Source organism: Caloenas nicobarica, chromosome 4 (genome assembly GCF_036013445.1).
Source record: "Caloenas nicobarica isolate bCalNic1 chromosome 4, bCalNic1.hap1, whole genome shotgun sequence".
Lineage (NCBI taxonomy): Eukaryota > Metazoa > Chordata > Aves > Columbiformes > Columbidae > Caloenas > Caloenas nicobarica.
Window position 1 is genome coordinate 54,800,139 of NC_088248.1, and position 19,767 is coordinate 54,819,905.

The 19,767-nt window shown below is 39.5% G+C and overlaps 1 protein-coding gene across 2 annotated transcripts in view; it reads left to right on the plus strand.

Moving 5' to 3' along the window:
* PDS5A (PDS5 cohesin associated factor A) overlaps positions 1-14,848 on the plus strand; it is a 77,825-nt gene extending 62,977 nt beyond the window's left edge. Inside the window, exons 27-34 of one of the 2 annotated variants that reach the window (XM_065633306.1) lie at positions 3,029-3,161; positions 3,789-3,908; positions 5,052-5,114; positions 7,810-7,955; positions 9,157-9,262; positions 11,489-11,841; positions 12,926-13,076; positions 13,664-14,848. In XM_065633306.1, the coding sequence (XP_065489378.1) occupies positions 3,029-3,161; positions 3,789-3,908; positions 5,052-5,114; positions 7,810-7,955; positions 9,157-9,262; positions 11,489-11,841; positions 12,926-13,076; positions 13,664-13,699 (1,108 nt within the window). In that variant the 3' untranslated portion in view covers positions 13,700-14,848. The remainder of the gene's footprint in view (positions 1-3,028; positions 3,162-3,788; positions 3,909-5,051; positions 5,115-7,809; positions 7,956-9,156; positions 9,263-11,488; positions 11,842-12,925; positions 13,077-13,663) is intronic. The other variant, XM_065633307.1, reaches the window with a different exon arrangement.
* Positions 14,849-19,767: the final 4,919 nt, after the last annotated feature.

The window sequence follows — 19,767 nt, forward strand, 5'->3', positions numbered from 1 at the left end:
AATTGTTATGCTGTGCTTGGAAAAAAATGATTAGGAAGAGTAACTCCTTATTTTGCAAAACAGTAGCCTTGGAAACGCATAACACTTTAACCAAGGGAAGAAGGCATTAACAACTGCCTAGCAGCATATTCTGAAAGCCCAAATGGTAGCCTGTAGGTCACACCATAGTATACCAAATTAGTGAGTTGTCTAGGCTTCTTTCAAAGTATAGTAATGATTTTAGATTATTTTATTTGTGCCTAGGAATATCTGTAGAATTTCCCAACACATTAAGGAGATGCCCAGTAATTTCAGTTCAAATATTAATATTTTGGAACTTATAAAATATAGAGCTCCTCCAAGAGTTGAAAAATGTAATGCTAGTGATGCAGGGTCAGAGTCTTGTTTCACTAGAAACTTTTTTTTTTTTCCTATGCAAACCTTCTAGAATTCATGCTAAGGTTGCTGATGACTTATTGCTTGGGCTATATGTCTGCAGCGCAGGCTTAGTGCTTCTTAATATATTCAGCACAGATTATTGTACAGAAGTCTGTTATACCGACTCTCGCGCTCTACTGTTTCCAGTTTGAGACCTTCTTGTGTGGCTCAAATAATCTTCCACACTTAAGTATAACTTCTTTTTTGTCTTGTCATGAATTTTTTAAAATAGTTACATTTTAGCATTTCTTAAAAATAGTTAAAGCATCCCACCTCTCTTTAGTTTTAGTGTTTATTTTTTTCTTGTATTTATTTTTGACGGAAGTGTGAGCTATGTTCTTTTGGTATTACAAAGGCATTTATAACCACATACTACAATACATGTCATCAGAAAAGCAGTTCATTCTTGGCACAGACAGTTCACATCTTAATTCTTTTTGCACCTTCACCTGTGAGAGCCCAAGTCTGATTCTTTCCTTAAATGAAAAAAATAATTAGTTTTGATTTCTGAGTTACTTCACTCACACCTGGTCAGAACCTGGAGTCAGTGAAGATTTCTTACTTAATTGTCAAGTCTACATTCTGTCCCAGGACTCCTTGTTCCTGGCAACATCTGAAAGCACTCTCCAGCGAGTACTTTATCCAAAATGCATGGAACAAGTTCTGATGCACGGTTGTTAATACTTGCTCTGAGAAGTGCTTTCTAGCGCACACAGCTTTTTTGGAAACCGCTTGTATAGCTCTCCTTTGTTGTCAAATTTCCTCCCTCACGTTTGTCACAGGCTGGCTGCACTAGCCAGAGAGGGCTGCTCCAAACAAAGAAATACTCTGTATGGGAATTTTGGCAGGAATACTTCTCTGGAGAGTCTCCTGAGATAAATGCAAAACATTTTTCTCATATAATGTAATACAGTGTTCTGAGAGTCACAGTGTTGGCTTTAAAGTGTTAACATAGATGCTTGCAAACTTGGAAAAGCACACTGGCAGTGCGTTTTGTAGTTGTCTCCATAGTTCATCTTGGCTTTATGTGGCCTAAATACAGCCACATAAAGTAAGTACATGCTTAGCAAGTTCCTTAACCATAGTCTGTGGTATTTATTCTTATGGAGTTTTTGAAGCTTGTCCTACAGTGGTATGTTTGGGTTTGAGTTTGGTTTTTTTTTTGAGTCAGTGTTTGTTTCTTCTGATTCCATATTCCAAAAATACTGAAATGGATACAGAGAATGAGCTTACTTTATGTGACTGTGTTCTTCTCGGTGTATATTTGTCTGCATGAAATCCCACTGTTGTTCTGGAAAGGTCTTGTTCGGGGTTGATAATGATTCATTTAATGTGTTGATTTTGTGAGGAAATCAAGCTATTGAAGTTGACACATGTTAACTGGAATCACCAGGGTAAAATTTGTCCTCAATAGTAGTCTTTGGACGGTGCAGGGTTTTGGAGAGGCTGGGTCAGTGTGGTATTTTATCGGTCCCATATTAATCTTATTTTAGTTCTTGAGAATAGTGAATAGGTGGATGTAAAGGTATCTGATGCATTTATTTACTTATAGCCTTTGTAGCTCTTGGATGCAAGTCAGAATGTGCATGTCTTATTTTATTTGAACACCAGATAACTAAGTATTTTGATGGAGCACAACCCTTGTTTACTTTGAATTTTTGAGATAAATGCTGCTTCATCGCTTGCATTACAATCTTTAATTTGTATCAGTTAAGAAGACTGGGGCTTTTGTGGACAGGGAATTCTGATGTTCAGTCATCCTGTGTTTCTAGTTTTTTATTGGCCTCTTTCTGCAAGGTAATCTCTCTTGCAGAGTTCTGAATTAAATTAGCTACTGGCAAAGTTTGCATTTCTCAGTCTTTCCCAGCTAAGTGTTCTTTTACCATTTTTATGACTGTTGTTGGCCCACTGATCATGTGCAGCTCTGAAGCTCGACAGTGAATGCAGATGAGCTAGTTGTGCCTTGTATCATAATTGAAAAATTCTTAAAACAAGCTTTTAGTCAAAATATATTGAGTTCTCCCTATAAATAAACCAGATTTAAAGAAATAAAACTGGGGAAGCTAATTCCATTATGCCCATCTGTAAGGATTTCTTTTCACTAGCAAGTATCTGACCTGTTCAGTGTTGGATCTCCTCCCCTGTGTGAGTTCCAGTATTAAACCTCGTCATGTGGGTAACTGCCCAGCAGCAGTAGGATTTGATTAAGCCCATTTTGAGTGTGTTTTGGTACATCGTTGATAGGAACATAGACATAGCCCAAGGCAGTGATTACAGAATTTTATCTAGGTGATGGCAGCACCAGAATTCTTGCTTCTACTCCTGTTTGGAAGAGAAAAATATTGATTGGTTGGGCAGTGTTTACAGATATAAGAGAAGCACACTAATTTGGCAGATTTATTCCAAAGAGTACGATTGAGACTGTGTGTTAAAGGTCTAGACTCTATTTATGCCGTCGGAATATATTATCTGTTTATGATATCTTCAAATTTGTTGTGGTTTCTTAAGGAAAAGCTAGTACAGCTGTCAAATATTTTTAAGACATTGCTATATATGGGACCTGCAGTATAGAAGCTGGAATATAATTGCTTGTGGTTTTATGGCATTTTAGGTGTCTGTGGTTCATGCTTGAAGTTTTAATGACAAAGAATGAGAACAACAGCCATGCCTTCATGAAAAAAATGGCAGAAAACATCAAGCTTACCCGAGATGCCCAGTCTCCTGATGAACCAAAGGCAAATGAAGTAAGAAATGCAGTTCAGATAAGTGTTGGGTGATGGGCAGAGGGTTTCACAAGCAGTTGATGAACAGGATTTGCAGGAAATCTGAAAGCACTAGCTCAGATATTTTTATGGTCTTTTATAGAGAGAGTGTTAATTGTGAGCATTGTCTGTATGTTGCCAATCTCATTCTTTCAGAACCTTGCTGACCCTATCCAGCACACAGTGCCTAATGAAGTTAATAAGCAAAATCTGTTAACTATTCATGTTACTGCCTGCCTGCCTTATTTTAACTTCTACTGCCTCATTTCCCAACATAAGTGTCTTCTGCTTTTGGGTAATACTGTACTGTGTAGCTACTGTTAAACCAATTAGTTTCTAGCAGAGACGAGGATCCATCTATGGTGATTTGACTGAACAGGAGCTTCTATTGTACAGCATAAGCATGTAAAGTATTATTAGTTTTTGTTAAACAGTATCATATGAAAAATGGGACTACTGTATGTGTTTGAAAAGCCAACAGTATGGTTAATGATGTCATTACAAAATACGTCTTCAATAGTGGTTAATACATAAACTTTTTAAAGAACTACATTCGCTGTACACTGTAGAAACAGTAATTCCTAAAGCATACTTTTCTTTTTTCTTCAGAAACTTTATACAGTATGTGATGTAGCACTATGCGTAATCAACAGCAAAAGTGCTTTGTGCAATGCAGATTCACCGAAGGACCCTGTACTGCCAACCAAATTTTTTACACAACCTGAGAAGGTACATTTATTGATTTAATTTCCAAAGTAATAAGGGGATATACTTTGATTTTATAATTGAGAGCTGGTTATCTCTGTAACATAATATCACGAGTGGGAAAATGCATATATTTTATCCTCAGCAATTTTTTAACATCGGCTGTATGCTATTTGTCTTATGAATGTGTGCCAGAAACGTTTGTAACCAGGTGAGAGCTAATTAGAATGAATATTGATATGTTAGCATGTGTTGCTAGATCATTTCATTAAAGTGTTTTACAAGCACATCTGAATATATGAGAACATATGCGTATTCTGACTGAGTAACTGAATTAGAATGCAAAGCAGACCGAAAAAAAAAAAAAGGAGAACATTTTTTATGTTATCCGTGGTATGTCTATATCTGTCAGTAGCTGTTCGGCTATTTTGCTTGTTGTACCAGTTTGTCCTCTTAATTGCCTGGTAGTTGTCTTAATGAGCACAGCTCTACTGTCAGCAGCAGCACTGCTCTTCTTTGAGGGGAATACTTCTGAAAAGTGTAAGCGGAACCAAAGTAATTCTCTGGACTAGACCTGATATTTTGATTGTACTGAAGAACATATTTCACATTTTTTCAGTGTCTTAGACTGTTAAATAACAGCCTTTCCAGAGTCTGTTTAAGCAAAATTTAGTTTGCTTATTTAATTGTGAAATGGCAGGTGCCGTGGTGATAGGGAGCTGGGGTCTGTCATAGCGACCTGCATTCAGATTTAGTGTTTTGGTCTGTGTAAACTGTACTCAGAGTGACAAAGGCAGCAGTTTTCAACTTGTTTAGAGAGCATGGCACTTCTTTTCCTCTTTGGACTTCCCATTAAAAAGATATGAGTGAAAAAATAGGAAGGGCAGTTCTGCTTCATTTCAAACAATTCGTGCCATTCAAGAAGAAAAAATGCTAATCCCAACTCCAAGTATGGCATACTGTCATTCAGCAATGCTCCCTACAAATCTCCTCCAAAATACTAGTTTGACCTATCTTTATTAGATTGATTCATTTGTCAGCAGGTTCCATGGTGTGAAATATCTGTAGCACTTGATAGTAGCATCTAATTTGATGTATATATAAAGAAAATAACAGCAAGATTGAAAGATCAAACACAAACTGATTTTTATTTCATTTTTTGTACAGGATTTCTGCAATGACAGGAATTACATTTCAGAAGAGATAAGGGTTCTTCTTTTGACAGGAAAGGTACTACATTTTGACAAGTTAAAATTCTTTGAATGTTTCTTGAGATTTTTTTAAATGGCCTGGACTGCTGTAGTTTAAAAATTGTGTTAAGACTTTGTGTACAATAATATGTGACTCTTTTATTTGATGGCATAAATAATGCCTTTAACGTACTACCTGGTGAGTACATACCACCATGACTGTTACCTGTGCACGGAGGCTTAGGTTCTTGATTCACTACAGATTTTCACATGACCACAGGTTTTTCCATTACTCAAATGTGTGTGGCATAAAGCTAGGATGCAGATACTGAATTGTGACACCACTACTGTTGGAGGTCTTAAATTTTCAATCTTAATATCTTTAAGATAGCTGTTAATGATGTTAAAATCAAATGCAAACGTCTACACCCTTTTGAATGTCTTGTTTATTTCAGACATAATTTGGCTGATACCTTCACAGGGGAGAGAAAATACCAAGTCTTTTGGCTCGGGGGGAGGAACATATAAAAATGAGTTCTTTTTTTTGTTTCGTACCTTTTAATATCAGCTGTCCTTCCTTGGGATTCTGAACCTGTCTTTCCTAGGTTCTGGTTAAATTACGTAGGAATGCTTTTTTGTCTAACTCAATAAATTAGCAGGTTGTTTGGTTGGGGTTTTTTTGAGCTTACTGAAAGAATGCTGACTGACCCATAAAATATAAAAATCCTGAGAACAGTATAAATCATGGTTTTCATATACATTTCATGTTAATTTTCGTGTTCTGTGTTCCATGAACTGTTACTGCATTAGTTTCTAAGGTCTTCCATTAGAGCAGAACTTTGTGGTAATTTTTCTTTGTAAGAGCAGAGACAAATGATCCCTCTGTAAATAGCCATATCATTTAAAATTGCTTCTTCTCACACTGATCTTGCATTTATACAAAAAGTTTCCCCTGTCAGACGTCATGCGGGCGAGGTTTGCTCAGCTGGCAGAATCCTGCCTCTCCTTGCTCCGTGTTCATGCTGTGACCCCAGCCGGGGTGCTGCTCGGAGCGGGGCTGGGGTTACCTCAGGAAGGGAGCAGGCTGAGAACCAACCACCTGCTTCGGCAGCAGCCAGTACCGGGCTTGTGCTTTAAACACCCTCAGAAGGAGGTATCTCTCTGCTGCTGTGGTTGTTCCACCTTTGACAACATTCAAATATAATGAATGAAGCATTTTAAGCAAGTTTGGTTGGCTGCGTAAACTTGCTACATTTCTCTTCTGATAAGGCACTCAGCAATGCAGACTAAAGCTATGTCTTCAATTAAAAAATATTACTGGTGTAAGACAAGCTTCTCTCATGCAGATTTGGAGGGGAGGGATGTCCCATACCAAGCTAGTATTATTGAGGTAATTTTCAATGTTCTGGGAAAATGGACATTTATTTCATACTCTAATAGAGTGCACAAACATTGGATTCTTTTTCTGTCTACTTCCATTTTGGAAAACATGGATGTATAAGGATGCCCCACTGCCTCAGACCAGTGGTCCTTTTTGGCCTGGTATTGTTTTTCCAGATGGGCGGAAACATCATGATTAGGGAGAGCATGCAAGCCTTGCCGCTTTCTGCAGTATGTTTCCCCTTGTACTCCTCCAGCATTCAGAATTTTTATAATGGGATGTTAGACTGTGTGCCTGTTGATGTTGCTTATGGACCTGTTCCCAAATCCGTCTGCTCAGCCTTGAACCTCCGGATACTCTGCCTTCACAACCCCTTGTGGCAGGAGGTGCCAGCAATTTGCAACCTACGGCTTGTGCAGAAGCACTTTCTTTTCTCCCTTAAACATTTTCTCCTATTAATTGCACCAAATGCTTCCTATTTTTCATAAAATACTCCATAAATAGATCAAATAAAACATTACAAGAATAATATATTTAAGTAAACGTTGTGCAGTATTAGTGCTGGGATGATGCAGCTACTGAACATGTGCTCAGTAACAAGCTGTTTCTACAGGGATCGTTGCTTTTTTTCGCTGGCCAAATGTTTTCCAGCATCTGTGATATCTCTCTCCTTCCTGCTCCCTCGTAACTTCAGCACATGGGAATTAATTTTTCTTATGGGAATGTCTTAATAAGTTAACTTGGTCTCTGAGGAAATGTGAAATTACACAAAGAATGTGACATGCCAGTTCTGAAAACTTCCTTGACTTCTCTCCAGAGACAAAATAAAAAACTTCTTACTGCCTACCCAGCCTGACCAAGTCAGTCAACGGACAGCAGCAAAATCTAAAATATCGTTACTGCGTTGGAGAACTCCAGAATAGACACATGACGTTAAATATTTTTACATTGGTTTTCTGTATAGTAAAAGCGTATACTTTTTCTGCTGTTGTAGTGAACCCAATTCTGCATTACATTTTGGAATGCCTCCCCCAAAGGTGCTTTGCTTTGGAAATACAGGATGTTGACACACCTTTTCGGTCCTCTAATATTATCTAACATTCTGGGTTTCTTTGGGACTTCTCTACCTGCTACCCCTTCGAAGACAGTTGGTGAAGTGCTGTCAAACGACAAGAAATAAAAGTAGGATAGACAGTGTTTTCTAAGTAAAGATGAGGTCTGTGGCCCTGAAGTGATGGCATTATGATTGAGACTGTTAATCCAGAAAAAGTATTTGAAAATACTGAAGGAAATATTTTAAAAATTAAATATGTATCTGAAGTTCCCATTTCTAAGATTAAACATTTTCTTTTAGCCAAAACCAACTGGTGTATTAGGTACAGTAAACAAACCGTTATCTGCAACTGGAAGGAGACCGTGTATTAGAACTGCAGGCTCAGAGACTGGCAGCAGCATCAGTGTGAACTCTGAGCTCAGCTCTTCTGCAGGAAACAGAACAAGGTACAGAAATTTGAAATTTCTTTCATCGGCTCTTTTTACTTCATGTTCTCCAGTGTGTTTGCATGTTTTAGAACAGGAGATGATTTGGTGTGTGTGCTTATGTGTTTGGAGAATGTCTTTATTTTGTCCAGTTTAAAAAAAATAATAGTTCTATATAGGTAAAATCTCCATCTTTGCTTTTCGTTTGGGGTTCTTCTAGTAGACAAAAACTGAGTACAGTGTTTAGGTGTGGTACAGCTGTAATAACATATAGTACAACAGAAGGGACACTATACTGTCTGAAATTTTGGTGGTTAATGTTCATAACATTTTTACATCTGAAAATATATGAAGAGACCAGCCATAATTATACTAAACAGATTTTGCAACTTGCACATTTTTGATGTATAAATTAGGATTAGTCATTATTAGTAACGAGAAACATTTTTGATGTGAACGAATTATTCTGACCTATTTAAGATTAACAACAATTAAAATGAGCTTGTTGAAGAGGACCAGGATCTCAGTGGAAAGATGCAACATATGATTGTAGTATTTGATCTGTCTTCTAGTAAGTGTTGTTTTTATGTGGATCCAGAGTTTTAAAATTTTCATAAATGTGGAGAACCAGTTTTCACTTTCAGATTTTAAGATTGTTTAATTTGTTTTGGAATGGATTAACTGGTTAAGGTAAAGGATTAAAGAAAGTAGAGAAAATCAGTTTTAATTGCTACGTTTCATAAGGCCAAAGGGAAGTATAGCTCAGTTCAGAACTTGTTCTATTACTGTGTGTGATATATGCTGTGATATCTTGATTATTTTTTTAACTACTTTGTTTTTAAAACTATTGTATTTTTGTTTAAATTAACTGGAAGTTTGAGCACTGCTGGCCTTCATTTTTCTTCACTACCTTTGCCAGTATCGACTTTTTCTATCTGAAAAAATAATATGGCCTTGTTTAGAGCATTGAACTTAAGTTTGCAAAAAGAACTGTATGGCATTGTGTCTGTGATAAGGGACTTGGCTCAGTGACTAGCCAGTCCCTTTCCTAGTTCTGGGAGAGAAAATGTAAGTGTAGACTCAAGAAAATTCAACTCTTTTTAAACTAATTTAGCCTGTCTGCATTAATTTTTATCTATTTATTTATTTAAATAATTGCAAGCATTTTTCTTCATTTCTTTTGTATATTTTGGTTTTGTTTTGTCTCCGATTATGCTACCAGGGAACAAAGTTCAGATATATCAGAAACTGGGGTCAGTGAAAATGAAGAAAATCCTGTGAGGATTATTTCAGTCACACCAGCAAAGACAGAACCTGTGAAAAACAAGGTATATCTGATGATTTTATGGACTGTCTCTCTATAATTAGCTTGGCCTGGGGAGTTTATTCAGTACACACCACTGCAGGTGGTCTCCGAGGAACTGGTAGTGTCTGATTTCATTTCATGTACTTATATCACTTCCCTAGCCCAATAGAAGAGCCCTTATTTTCAAAACTATTTATTTTATCCAGAGTAATTAATAGAGCTCATGTGCTCAAAAATAGCACAGACAAATTGGAAGGGACTTCTCTTTTCTAAAATTCCAAAAGATATTCCCACCTTTATTCTGTGTTTTCCAGTGTAAGTAACAGTAAGGCTGTGATTGAAAGTGATGGTTGACACCTGTAGCTTTAACTGAAGATATTGCCAAGAAAATTTCAAGTGCTCCTTTGGCCATGAAATGAACACGTAACTTTTGGATGGTGTCACCATCAGTACCTTCAAAGTATTTATGGAGCAGGTGGAGGTACTCTCTTAGTGCTGCATGGCAGCAGGACAAAATGCTACAGGCAGAAGTTGCTTCAGGGGAAATTCCATCTGGGTAGAAGCAAAAAAAAAACCAACCCCTCTGCACTGTGAGGAATATTAAATACTGGAATAGGTTGCCCAGAAAAGTGGGGGAATGTCGTGGCTCACAGCTCGGCTTGTCAAGGGCCCTGGATAATTGAGGCCCTGCTTTCAATAGAAGGTTTGACCAGAGCAGATTGTAAAAGCAAAGTAGATTTTTTTTTTTTTTTTTTTAAACGATGTAGGGATACATGCTGGTTTTTGCTGTACACGATTTAAGATGTTATATATCTACTCAGTCTCTTTGTGATTAGATGAAATGAGAGTCATAAGCAGGTGTTTTGGACTTGTATCATCACATAGAAGAATTCAGATTTTTTTTAAAAATCTTTTAAAATAAAAGCCACATGATATTCACATCCATGAGCTAATGAAGGAGAAAAAAAAAAAATCTCCCAAATTTCAAGATAGGCTAATTCCTTTTTTCTTCTTTTTCCCCAAAATAGGGTTCTCTGGAAAAGTTAGAGTAGTTAGGCAAAGCATTTATGAAATAAATCTTCAAAAATGCTTTCTGGGTTCTTGAAACCTGTCTTAGGTTGAAATTTTCAAGGAGTGGTTATCTTCTGAATCGCAGGTGTAAATGGCCACTGTGAAGCTGCTAGAACAGTAATAAAGATTACAAAGACCCTATGACTTAGTTAAACATTCAAGAAATAACGGTAGAACATTTAACAAAGTCCTTGATTCAGGCGCAGCGCTTGTAATAGCGAGTGACCTTCATTGCGGTGCTGGAAATTGCGAAGTCATCCCAGCCGTGCTTCTGCAGTGCCCTTTTCTCTGCTGCTCCGCCTCGCTGCTTCGGGAGCTGGCGTTCAAATGAAGGCCCAGCATCCAGTTGCTCCCTCTTGGTTCCCACAGGAATGCTCTTCTGTGCAGAGACCTGCATTGTCACCATGTCACCACCCTTTCTGTTTCACATACACAGGCACCACTTCATGAAATGCGATGACTTCTATCGCCGCCTTCAGTGGAATCAGACAAGCACACACGTAGGCCATACCTATTTAGACAAAGACTTACCAAAGGCAGCAAGTTTCGTTTGTGACTAGGTCTTACTCCCTTTATTCCCAGCAAGCCTTGTTTATTTTTTTCCTTTCACTGGCATTTAGGCTTATAGTAATCTGCACTTGTACTGAAGGTTGACCTCAAAATTTGCATATGTTGAAGTAAATGTCATTTCCTGTACCAGAATCTGTACTCTTGCTCCTCAGTTCTCCCCTGTTGGTTGGCAAAGAGGCAGTAAAGGAGCTTGCCCAGAAGAACCATCATGGGAAGAGCTGAGATGATTAATCTTACTCTAATCTCACTTTCAAGCAACTACAAGATACATTGAGTGCACATACTAACATTGCACACGGTGTAGAAAATCTTTTTGCAAGGTTAATGTCAGAAATCCCGTTTGGTAAAACCTTTTTACTAGGTCTAAGCCCATGCGGTGTGGATGCATAAATGAGGCTCTTAGGGACATGGTTTAGTGCTAGATTTAGGTTATGGTTGGACTCAATGATCTTAAGGGTCTCATGCAACAAAAATGATGGCATGATTCTGTGATAACAATGCTTACTTTCTGTTTCATAAACTCATGTTTCCATCGGAGGGAGGTAACAATTTGAGTTTACCTTTGGGAATCCTTCCTTTGTTCACATCGATGTTTTTTCTTTTCCAGGAGATTAATTCTGATCAGGCTACACAAGGAAACAGCACTGAACGCGGGAAAAAAAGAACAGCAACGGCATCTGGAACGGAAAATATTCATCAAAAACCAGAAGAAAAAAATGCAGATGAAACAGGGCCATCACTAGCAGCAAAAACCAGGAGAGGGCGTACATCCAAACCTGAACCTCAGGGCACCTCTGCAAAAAATGAGGAATCAAATAAACCACCTGTCAGGGGAAGGAAAAGGGCAGCAGTCAGTCAAGAAAGTCCAGGGAGTTTGGAGGCAGGTAACGCCAAAGCACCAAAACAGCAAGACACAGCAAAAAAGCCAGCAGCAGCACAGAGACAAATCGATCTACAAAGGTAAAAATAAATAAATGAAATACATGGGTGGGGCGGGCCTTCCCTGTCTCGAGTCAGACCCCGAATTTGCAATTATAGCAGATCTAGCCTGTGTTAAAGGGCACAACTAAACCACAATGACTTATAAATGCAGTGGTCCAGCGTATCTTGTTTTGTGTTCTGTTTTTCAAAGTAAGTACCAGAGCTGCCGGAATTGGAGAAATTAATTTGTTTGGTGAGAGCAGGATAATCTATACCCATTTTCACCTAATTTTGTTTTTTGCTGTTGCATACTGCATACTAGCGCTGCTCTGTAAAAGAATTGAGAGTTGAAGGTGTTCAGCGCGTTCCTTAATGCCAGGTACACAGGAATTCAAGTGCTCTGCTCTGCTCCAGTTCATTGATAACAACGGCTTGGAAAATGATCGTCTTTAATCAACACAAAAAACTGTAATTCTAGCTGTAATTCTTTGCTGATATGTTGGCTCTGTGCTTGTTTAATATTAACAATATTTTAATATATATTTTAAGTAAATGAAAAGCAGAATTGGAACTATGTAAATTACAAAACAGCTCATGGATGATAATTTATTTTTCTGTACTCTAGCATTCATGTATGTTGATCTGATTTCTAATATAAAGAAACCACAAATGCACGTAAATGCTAAGAAATTTGTTTAGCTGAATCTGATACAATAATAATTTTAATGCAAGAGTGTCCAAAGCTGTAGAGCAATAAGGTCAGCAAACCTGTGTGCTGGAAGAAATCACAAATTAATCTAAAGGAGGAAAGAATCATTGGAATTGTTTCTTTCTAGAGATTTTGTAAATTGAAGATCTTGCAGAGAGCCCTGATCAAAAAGAATTACCTTTTGCTCTCACAGCAAGGTTCATACACTAGTAAATTGTTCGGTCTTTCAAGAGAGTAATATTTGTGTACTGCCTTGCAATGTTTGCTTAATACATCAAAATTCTTTAAGTCTTCATAACAAATTGCACTATCCGTAGCCTTTAATAAACCACCTGTGTTGGATAACTTCTTTAAAATATGTAATACCTCGGTGTTTGTTGGAAAAAATGCCAAACCATTGTTGACGTTTTTCAGAAGCCAGGTGCTTGGAAGTGATGGAGATTCACTGTTGGAGATAGACTCGAGCCCAGAATATTCCCAAAATGCAATGGATCTTTTTAAGGCCTGTGGCAGCAGCCAGGAAGAGACTGAGGAGACAGAGATAGCAGAGGGAGGATTCCTTAAGGTGTAGCAGGCATCTTATATAGGACAACTCGGGGGGGTTTATTGTAGCTTACACAGTAAGGAATCAAAGAAATTTGTCTGTCTTCTAGAAAAATGTGTGTAAAAATAGCTGCGTCTGGTAGGGGGTTTGCTTTTAAGTAGACATGTATAAGTTACTGTAAATACCTGAAAAAAAACATTAGAAGTAGTGCTTATTCTTAAGTAAGGCTTTTTTTATAAACCAAGGTAATTAAATACAGTAAATTATAAAACAAGGCAGCATTCTTATTCTCTGATTCCAGCAAAAGCTATGGATAAATGTATTTCTGTTTATGCTGAAAAAAACATTACTTGGTTATGGAACTCGTATTATTACTATTATTTAACTTGTGTATTTCCAAGTTTACTAGGAAATTGTGCTATGGAATAAGAAAATTCAATTATATTCAATTAATTATGTAATTGTTAAGAAGAGACAAGATGGAGTTGGAAGAATATAAAAAAGAGTGTAAAAGCTAAATTGTAGACTATATAGGTAGGAACTTGATTCAAAATCAGTTGTAATTTCCATGTCCTTAACTTTTATTTCCTTTTCTCCCCCCAAAAAAGGTAAAAAGAAAACTTGCTCAAAAAGGGAGGAAATGAAGGCCAAATAAAGGCATGCTCCAAGCTTCTGCAAAAACTAGGATTCAGAAATGTCCTGTACAAGAACTGAAATTACTTCAAAACACACAGCTTTCAGCTCTGAAACCAGAAGGAAAACTATGCTTCCCTTTCACCTGAAATTAATCCTTCTCAATGGAAATGTAAAGCAGAAACTCTTGAGAGAGAGGCTAAAAGCATCTGTACTTATTTCCCCAGAGACTTTTTTTATGAAAAGTCAATAATTAAGCAAATTGCTTAACACTTGGTTCCAGTTCCTGCATTCTGGAGTTTAAAAGTGTATTTACACCATTAATTTTCATGCTGCATTTTTTTTTAAAGAAAGCCAGAGGAGGTCCTTACACTGACATTGAAAATTCGTGATCCTAGAGCCAGGTATTCCCATGTTTCACAGAAAAAGTAGAAGTCTACTGAATGGATTTTAAACAAGACTAGAGGAAAAAAAAAATCACAAAAAAAATTTTTTGCTTTACTTTTGGAGACTGTTTTATGTATAATTCTTTCTGCCTGCCTACTTTTCTGCAAAAATAAGATGTACAGATTTCAGTCCCTGCTATGAAAAGTCATGTGGTGGCAATTTTATAAATGTTGCTTTCTGATTTTTATCAGAGTGGGAAAGTAATCACTTTATTATTAATTCGCAAGTAGACATTTCATTTTTTAATTTTCCCTCCATTTTAGTTTAATATAATTTGCAATAAATGTACATATTGATGTTTGTTTTATAAAAACATATATCACTTTTAAGTGTTTTTACTCCTGTGGTTCTGTTGGAATATTCTAAATTTTAAAGGAGTAAAGACAGTCCAGCATTTGATTTTATAATGTTCGCCACCAGATTTTTATTATTGATGTAAAGAAAAAAAAAATCAATTTTTAAAAATAGTTGGACTTTGGCAGCTTTGTAAGGAAAGTTGGAAATGTTTAGGATTGCTCTCAATTTTAAGCATTGTGCTGATTGGAAGTAAGTCTGTTTTGCATTTTGTCTTCCTGTCCAGGCTCATTTTTTAATGTTTATTTTAGAAGATTGTTGCATCAATATTATGTTTCCTGGCATTGTTCAGCATAGAAACAGTGTACACTTTTATGTACACATGATCATATTTAAGTTTGTTGCATAAAATAAACGCTTCTAGGTGTCATGTGGCAGTCTTTTTTTTTTTTTAATTTCCCTTCACAGAAAACGACTTGCTGTATCTGTGCGTGGACATTCATAGACATTTTGTGTTGAGCCACAGAAGTTGTGATGCAGACAGTTACCCTGCGTGAGAGAGAAGCGTTCTAGGTGAAGTTACTTGCGGAGTTGCATGGGAAGAAGGGAAATCTGCAGTCCCTGGGTTCTGTATAGAAGAGCTGGATGCTGTTGCCAGGAGTTGAGGTTTTCTTGGCTCTCCTGGAACAGGCAGGGCACTTCGACATGCAGGATTTGAAATGCTTTTGACGGAGGGAGACTGGGAGGATTTTAAAAGCATTTAATTAGACATCCATCAGGGTTTTCATTTCTAAAGCTGAAATAATTGCACAAGACAGATTTGCTGATCATAAATGCCATTTCTTTTTAGTGCTCTGGTCAAATACTTCCCTCGTGCAAAACTGTGCAAAACACAGTATTTTGGTTTAAACCAAATGTTTTTTAAATGTTTTTGTTAGAAGTCTTTAGGTGCTACCTAAAGAGGAATCTCTCTTTTAGAAATTAGCTCTGGTACCTTGTGGTGTGCTTCTAACAATGATTTAAAATCTGGATTTGACAAATCTGCAGATCTTGACAAATATTCAGAATGGTTTTCCAAAAGCTTTGATTTTTTTGTGAAGTGGATAATTATGGGCTTTTTTTGGTTTGCCTGTGTGGGTTTTTTTCTTTTTTTTTTCCCTTTTGGTTTGGGTTGGGTTTTTTTTGTGTGGGTTGGGCTTTTTTTTTTTTTCTTTTTTTGGTCAGTTATTAGTCAGTTCAAATGCCAAGTTATTCAAGGTATCATCACAGAATAATTTAGGTTAGAAGGGGTTTCTGGAGGTTCAGTGCCACTCTTAGAGCAGGGGTTCAATTGTCTTTCTAAAAACAGGTATGTGGAGTTTCTTTCTTTTGCTTTTTCTAAGGGGACATTTACTTTCTATGTTGATTACCAGTACAGCCAAAGCAAATCTGTCCATTCATGCAGCAAATGATGCTGGGCATAACTGACTGAGCAAAAACACAGCATACGAACTATAGGAAAGGTCCGCTGGTTGACCCACTGGTTTCGTAGCAGAACTTGCCCCAGACAAGGCTACACACAGAATTTCTCTCCTCCTCCAAAGTCCCAAAAGCTGCCAGGGTCCAGTCTGGAGTTGCCTCTTTCTGTAAGAACCGTGTCCCCTGAGGCCAGGGCTCCTACAGCAGCTGCCAGCCAGCCCTTGGAACCGTCAGCCTTTATAACAAACACAGGGAAGTACACGCGTAATTGTTATACATACATAATTTATGCATTGCTACTGATGCTTAAGAGTAATCAGTATGAAATTGTGGAATTGAAGGCAAATTATTCCAAAGAAAGGTGGGGGTTTTGTACTTGGCCATAGTGGGGTTTTAAAATATTTTACATAAGAATTGCAACAAGAAAACTCATGCTCAGCGTTTACTTGTTAATCTGTGATAGAGAATAAAAAGAAGCCTGATAAAACCCAGTCTTTGTGGCCCTTGCCCAATGTAGGATTTGAAGGTGCTGAGGTTTCACCTTCAGCTACATAATTAGAGGTAAGTTCTTGTCATCTTTAAGTTCCCATCTTCATGAAAGCGTGGCGTTGTTTCTTAGCAGACATAACATTTATTTCTGTTTCTTGGTGTCCCCTGATGCCTGGACTGCCTGGCTTTCCCAGCAGTGAGACAGTAAGGCTGTTCTGAGAACATACTTCCTAACCTACTAAACCTCTACCACTCAACAAAATTAAATCTGAATAGTTGTTTTAGACAAAACAGTAATGTTTTCTAGAGGAATCTTAAACAGGAAATATAACATGCATTGCAAATCTTTTCTGTACATGCTGACAAGCCTTTAAGTTTTAGAACTGATAAGTAACAAATCCTTATCTAGAATGTACTTCCAGCCCTTAGATACATTGTTGGACCAGGTTCAACATTGGACTGGCTCTTGAGTTTGAAGTGAACTGAGGAGGCTATCACAGCCCAACTGTCTCCAGAGATCCAAAAAGATTTGGGATCACCAAACATCTGCAATACACAGGAAATTTGCTTCTTTAAGAAATCATCCATGTGGGTCCTAGTTTGCTTGCATGTGTGCTCCACTATTTTATTTATCAGCAGCAATAGGTGGGTTAGTGCACGGAAATCAAGTCCCAAGCCGGTGCTGAAGGAAGTTGCCTGAGCCAAAGCAGCTGGCCTGTGAAGCGTGCTTGCCAGCCAGGCTGCAGGTGTGCGGAGCTGATAACCAGCCATCAGTCACAGGGCAGCGCGGCTCGGCCCAGGGAATCGGATCTCTGCGCAGGAACAGGTTTGCACAGGGAACAGCAACGTGTGAAACACCCGTTAGCAAAGTCTTTCTGTACAGCAGCACTTGATATGTCTCTTGAAGCCTTCCCCTACTTAAATTTCTGTCAAGGAGGGATTCATCCCGCAATGAGTACCCCAGGTACTCAAATGTTCAGAGGGAAACTCCAATAGTGAGATAAAATACTCCTGAACTTCAAAGACCAACAGCAGCTTCCATTCCTTAGAGACTTTTTAAGCCCAGCATTCCCTGGGTCCATCGGCCTTGGTTCCTGGAAGGCAGCAAACCAGAGCGGGCTTCCTCAGGGACAGAACTTGGAAGTCCTGGTACAGAAGCAGAGGTGGTGGCTGACAGCTTCTGCCTTCCCTCCTGCGTGGCCTGGCTCAGGAGAGCAGATCCAAAATTCCTTATTCCTCTGGTTCTACCACATGAGAGACCAAAGAGGGTGAGCAACCCAGTTTCTCCCTTTGATCTCACACTCTGTGATCCTCTGACTGAAGGTGGCCAGTCCCACAGCTCCCGTCAGAGATTCCTTAGCACCGAGTCACTGTGGTGACCCACAGGATGATCCCATTCGCAAACCTGACTCACTAGAATATTTTGCAGAGTAGCAACATCTCTCATGCAAGACAAGTTCCTGGCCTTATTTTCTACAGTCTGAAAGGAAATGAGCAAGTTTTTGGCATTTGCATCTGCTTGTAAAGAAACGAGTGGGACCACAGCAAAAGGTCAGTTCAGACTTGTTCCAGTTCGGATAACCTCCCCTCACTCGGGCTAGAAGAGCCGAAGCAGCAGCCACGCTTACTCCAGGAACTGAACTGAACTTGGTCGGCATCACACGTGCCTAAAGACCACGTGAGCGTGTTCCTCAGAGCCTCGGTGTCACTCACAGGTGCCTGACACACACGGCGCATGAAGTCACAGGCAGCGTGCGGTCATCGTACCATCGCCCTGGAAGAAGCCCTCCTGCTGACCTGAGGGAAAGACCTTTCTGACCTGCAACAGAGCATCTGCTCTGTGTTTCTGCCTAGGGAAAGTCATGACAAACTTCTATCAGGAACTGTCTGACTGTGCAACGGCTGGTGTTGGGACCCTACAGCAGGAAGAGTCAGGGCTCATGGTGACCACTTTAGCTTTGGCAAGAAATGATTCCATGACCCTAAGCAGCCGTTCAGCTTTGAACCTGGTGGGTTCGTCACCAGCTGCGCTGCTAGATCCGCAGTCAGCAGAGCTGAGGCATCTGCGGGCAACAGAGATGGGTGGCACAGCTGAGCCCTGTGTTACCTGATGAGGAGCAACAGCCATCAGGAGGCACATCTGCTCTTCAGTGGGAGCACAGAAGTTCATCGGAGCTCGTTTGTTACTTTGCTGAAGTCATACAGGCAGCAGAGCCCTCTCCGCAGCGTGTCAGCAGAGGCAAGAAGCACATGAACGATAAACTTGGTGTACACTGAGCATCCTCCTCCCATGACAAGACTCTTTTTTGAACAGCCACAAGAGCTCGGATGTGTGTTCATAACGCTGCAAGGCAGGCGTGCTCCAGAACGAGAAATACACGTCTTGCTGCTTAAGTTCAGGAGTTTCATTCTCCTCTCATTGCCCTGGAAGCAGAGGTCGATGTATGTTGACGCTTCTGCACCACAGCTTCTGAAGCAAGAGATGGTGGGTGATGATGGCTGAGTTGCTTTGGTGATTGCTGTGAAGCAGGTGGGTTATCACTGCATGCTCCAGGCAATAATCTGATTTCTTACCTTGGCATGAAAAAGTTGCAACAGCCAGCGTCTGGCTGGGCAGCAGGCACGTGGTCTGGTACCCTACCCCAAGGAAAGCTGGGACACTCAGAATATTTTGCCTGGCGGTACGAGTGAAAACTCAAAATACCGTTTGTTTTGCTATATATTCAGGTGTCTCTGCATCATCCATCTCAGTCCTGCCCCCAAACCAGAAACGGGGCGGGCTTACGCTGGTGGCAGAGGCCTGAGCCTTCTTCTCCCAGGAGGTTTACGTGCCGTCTCCAGAGCTGTGCGGGGTGCCCTGCGTGGACACTGAACTGCTCCCTGCTGCCCACAAACTTCTTTCTTCCTGCGAAATTAGGAGAGGTCGCCACTGCCCAAGTACTTCATGCCATCACCTCTTGGCTGCTTCCACCCCTGGGTGTTCCCAGGAAAGGAGAGCGCAATATGCAGTGTGGACGAATTATTCTGGGTGGTGGTAGCAGCAGCAATCACTGCTCATCTTTCCTCATGCTGTTACACCAGGACAGGATTTGGGCTGGGACATGGACAAGGAAGCCCCTCTGCAGGCCCTGGGAGTGGATGTGGCAACAATAGCTCTGTACCTGTCCATAGCACCCTTCCACATCCCCTTTTCTCAGCCTTCTGGCCACAGTATGTTGCTTCCCAGCTATTCCTCCAGGCCCTCTTTGCTGTGCCCATCCGTGCCTGTGCACATCACGTCTCCTGCATTTCGTCTCACTTTCTTCTACATGAGCTTAGCTTCAAGCGTAAAAGGGTTTGGGGAGAAAGAGGGACTCCGTGCTGTGATTCATTTCTGAGGGGATGAATTCAG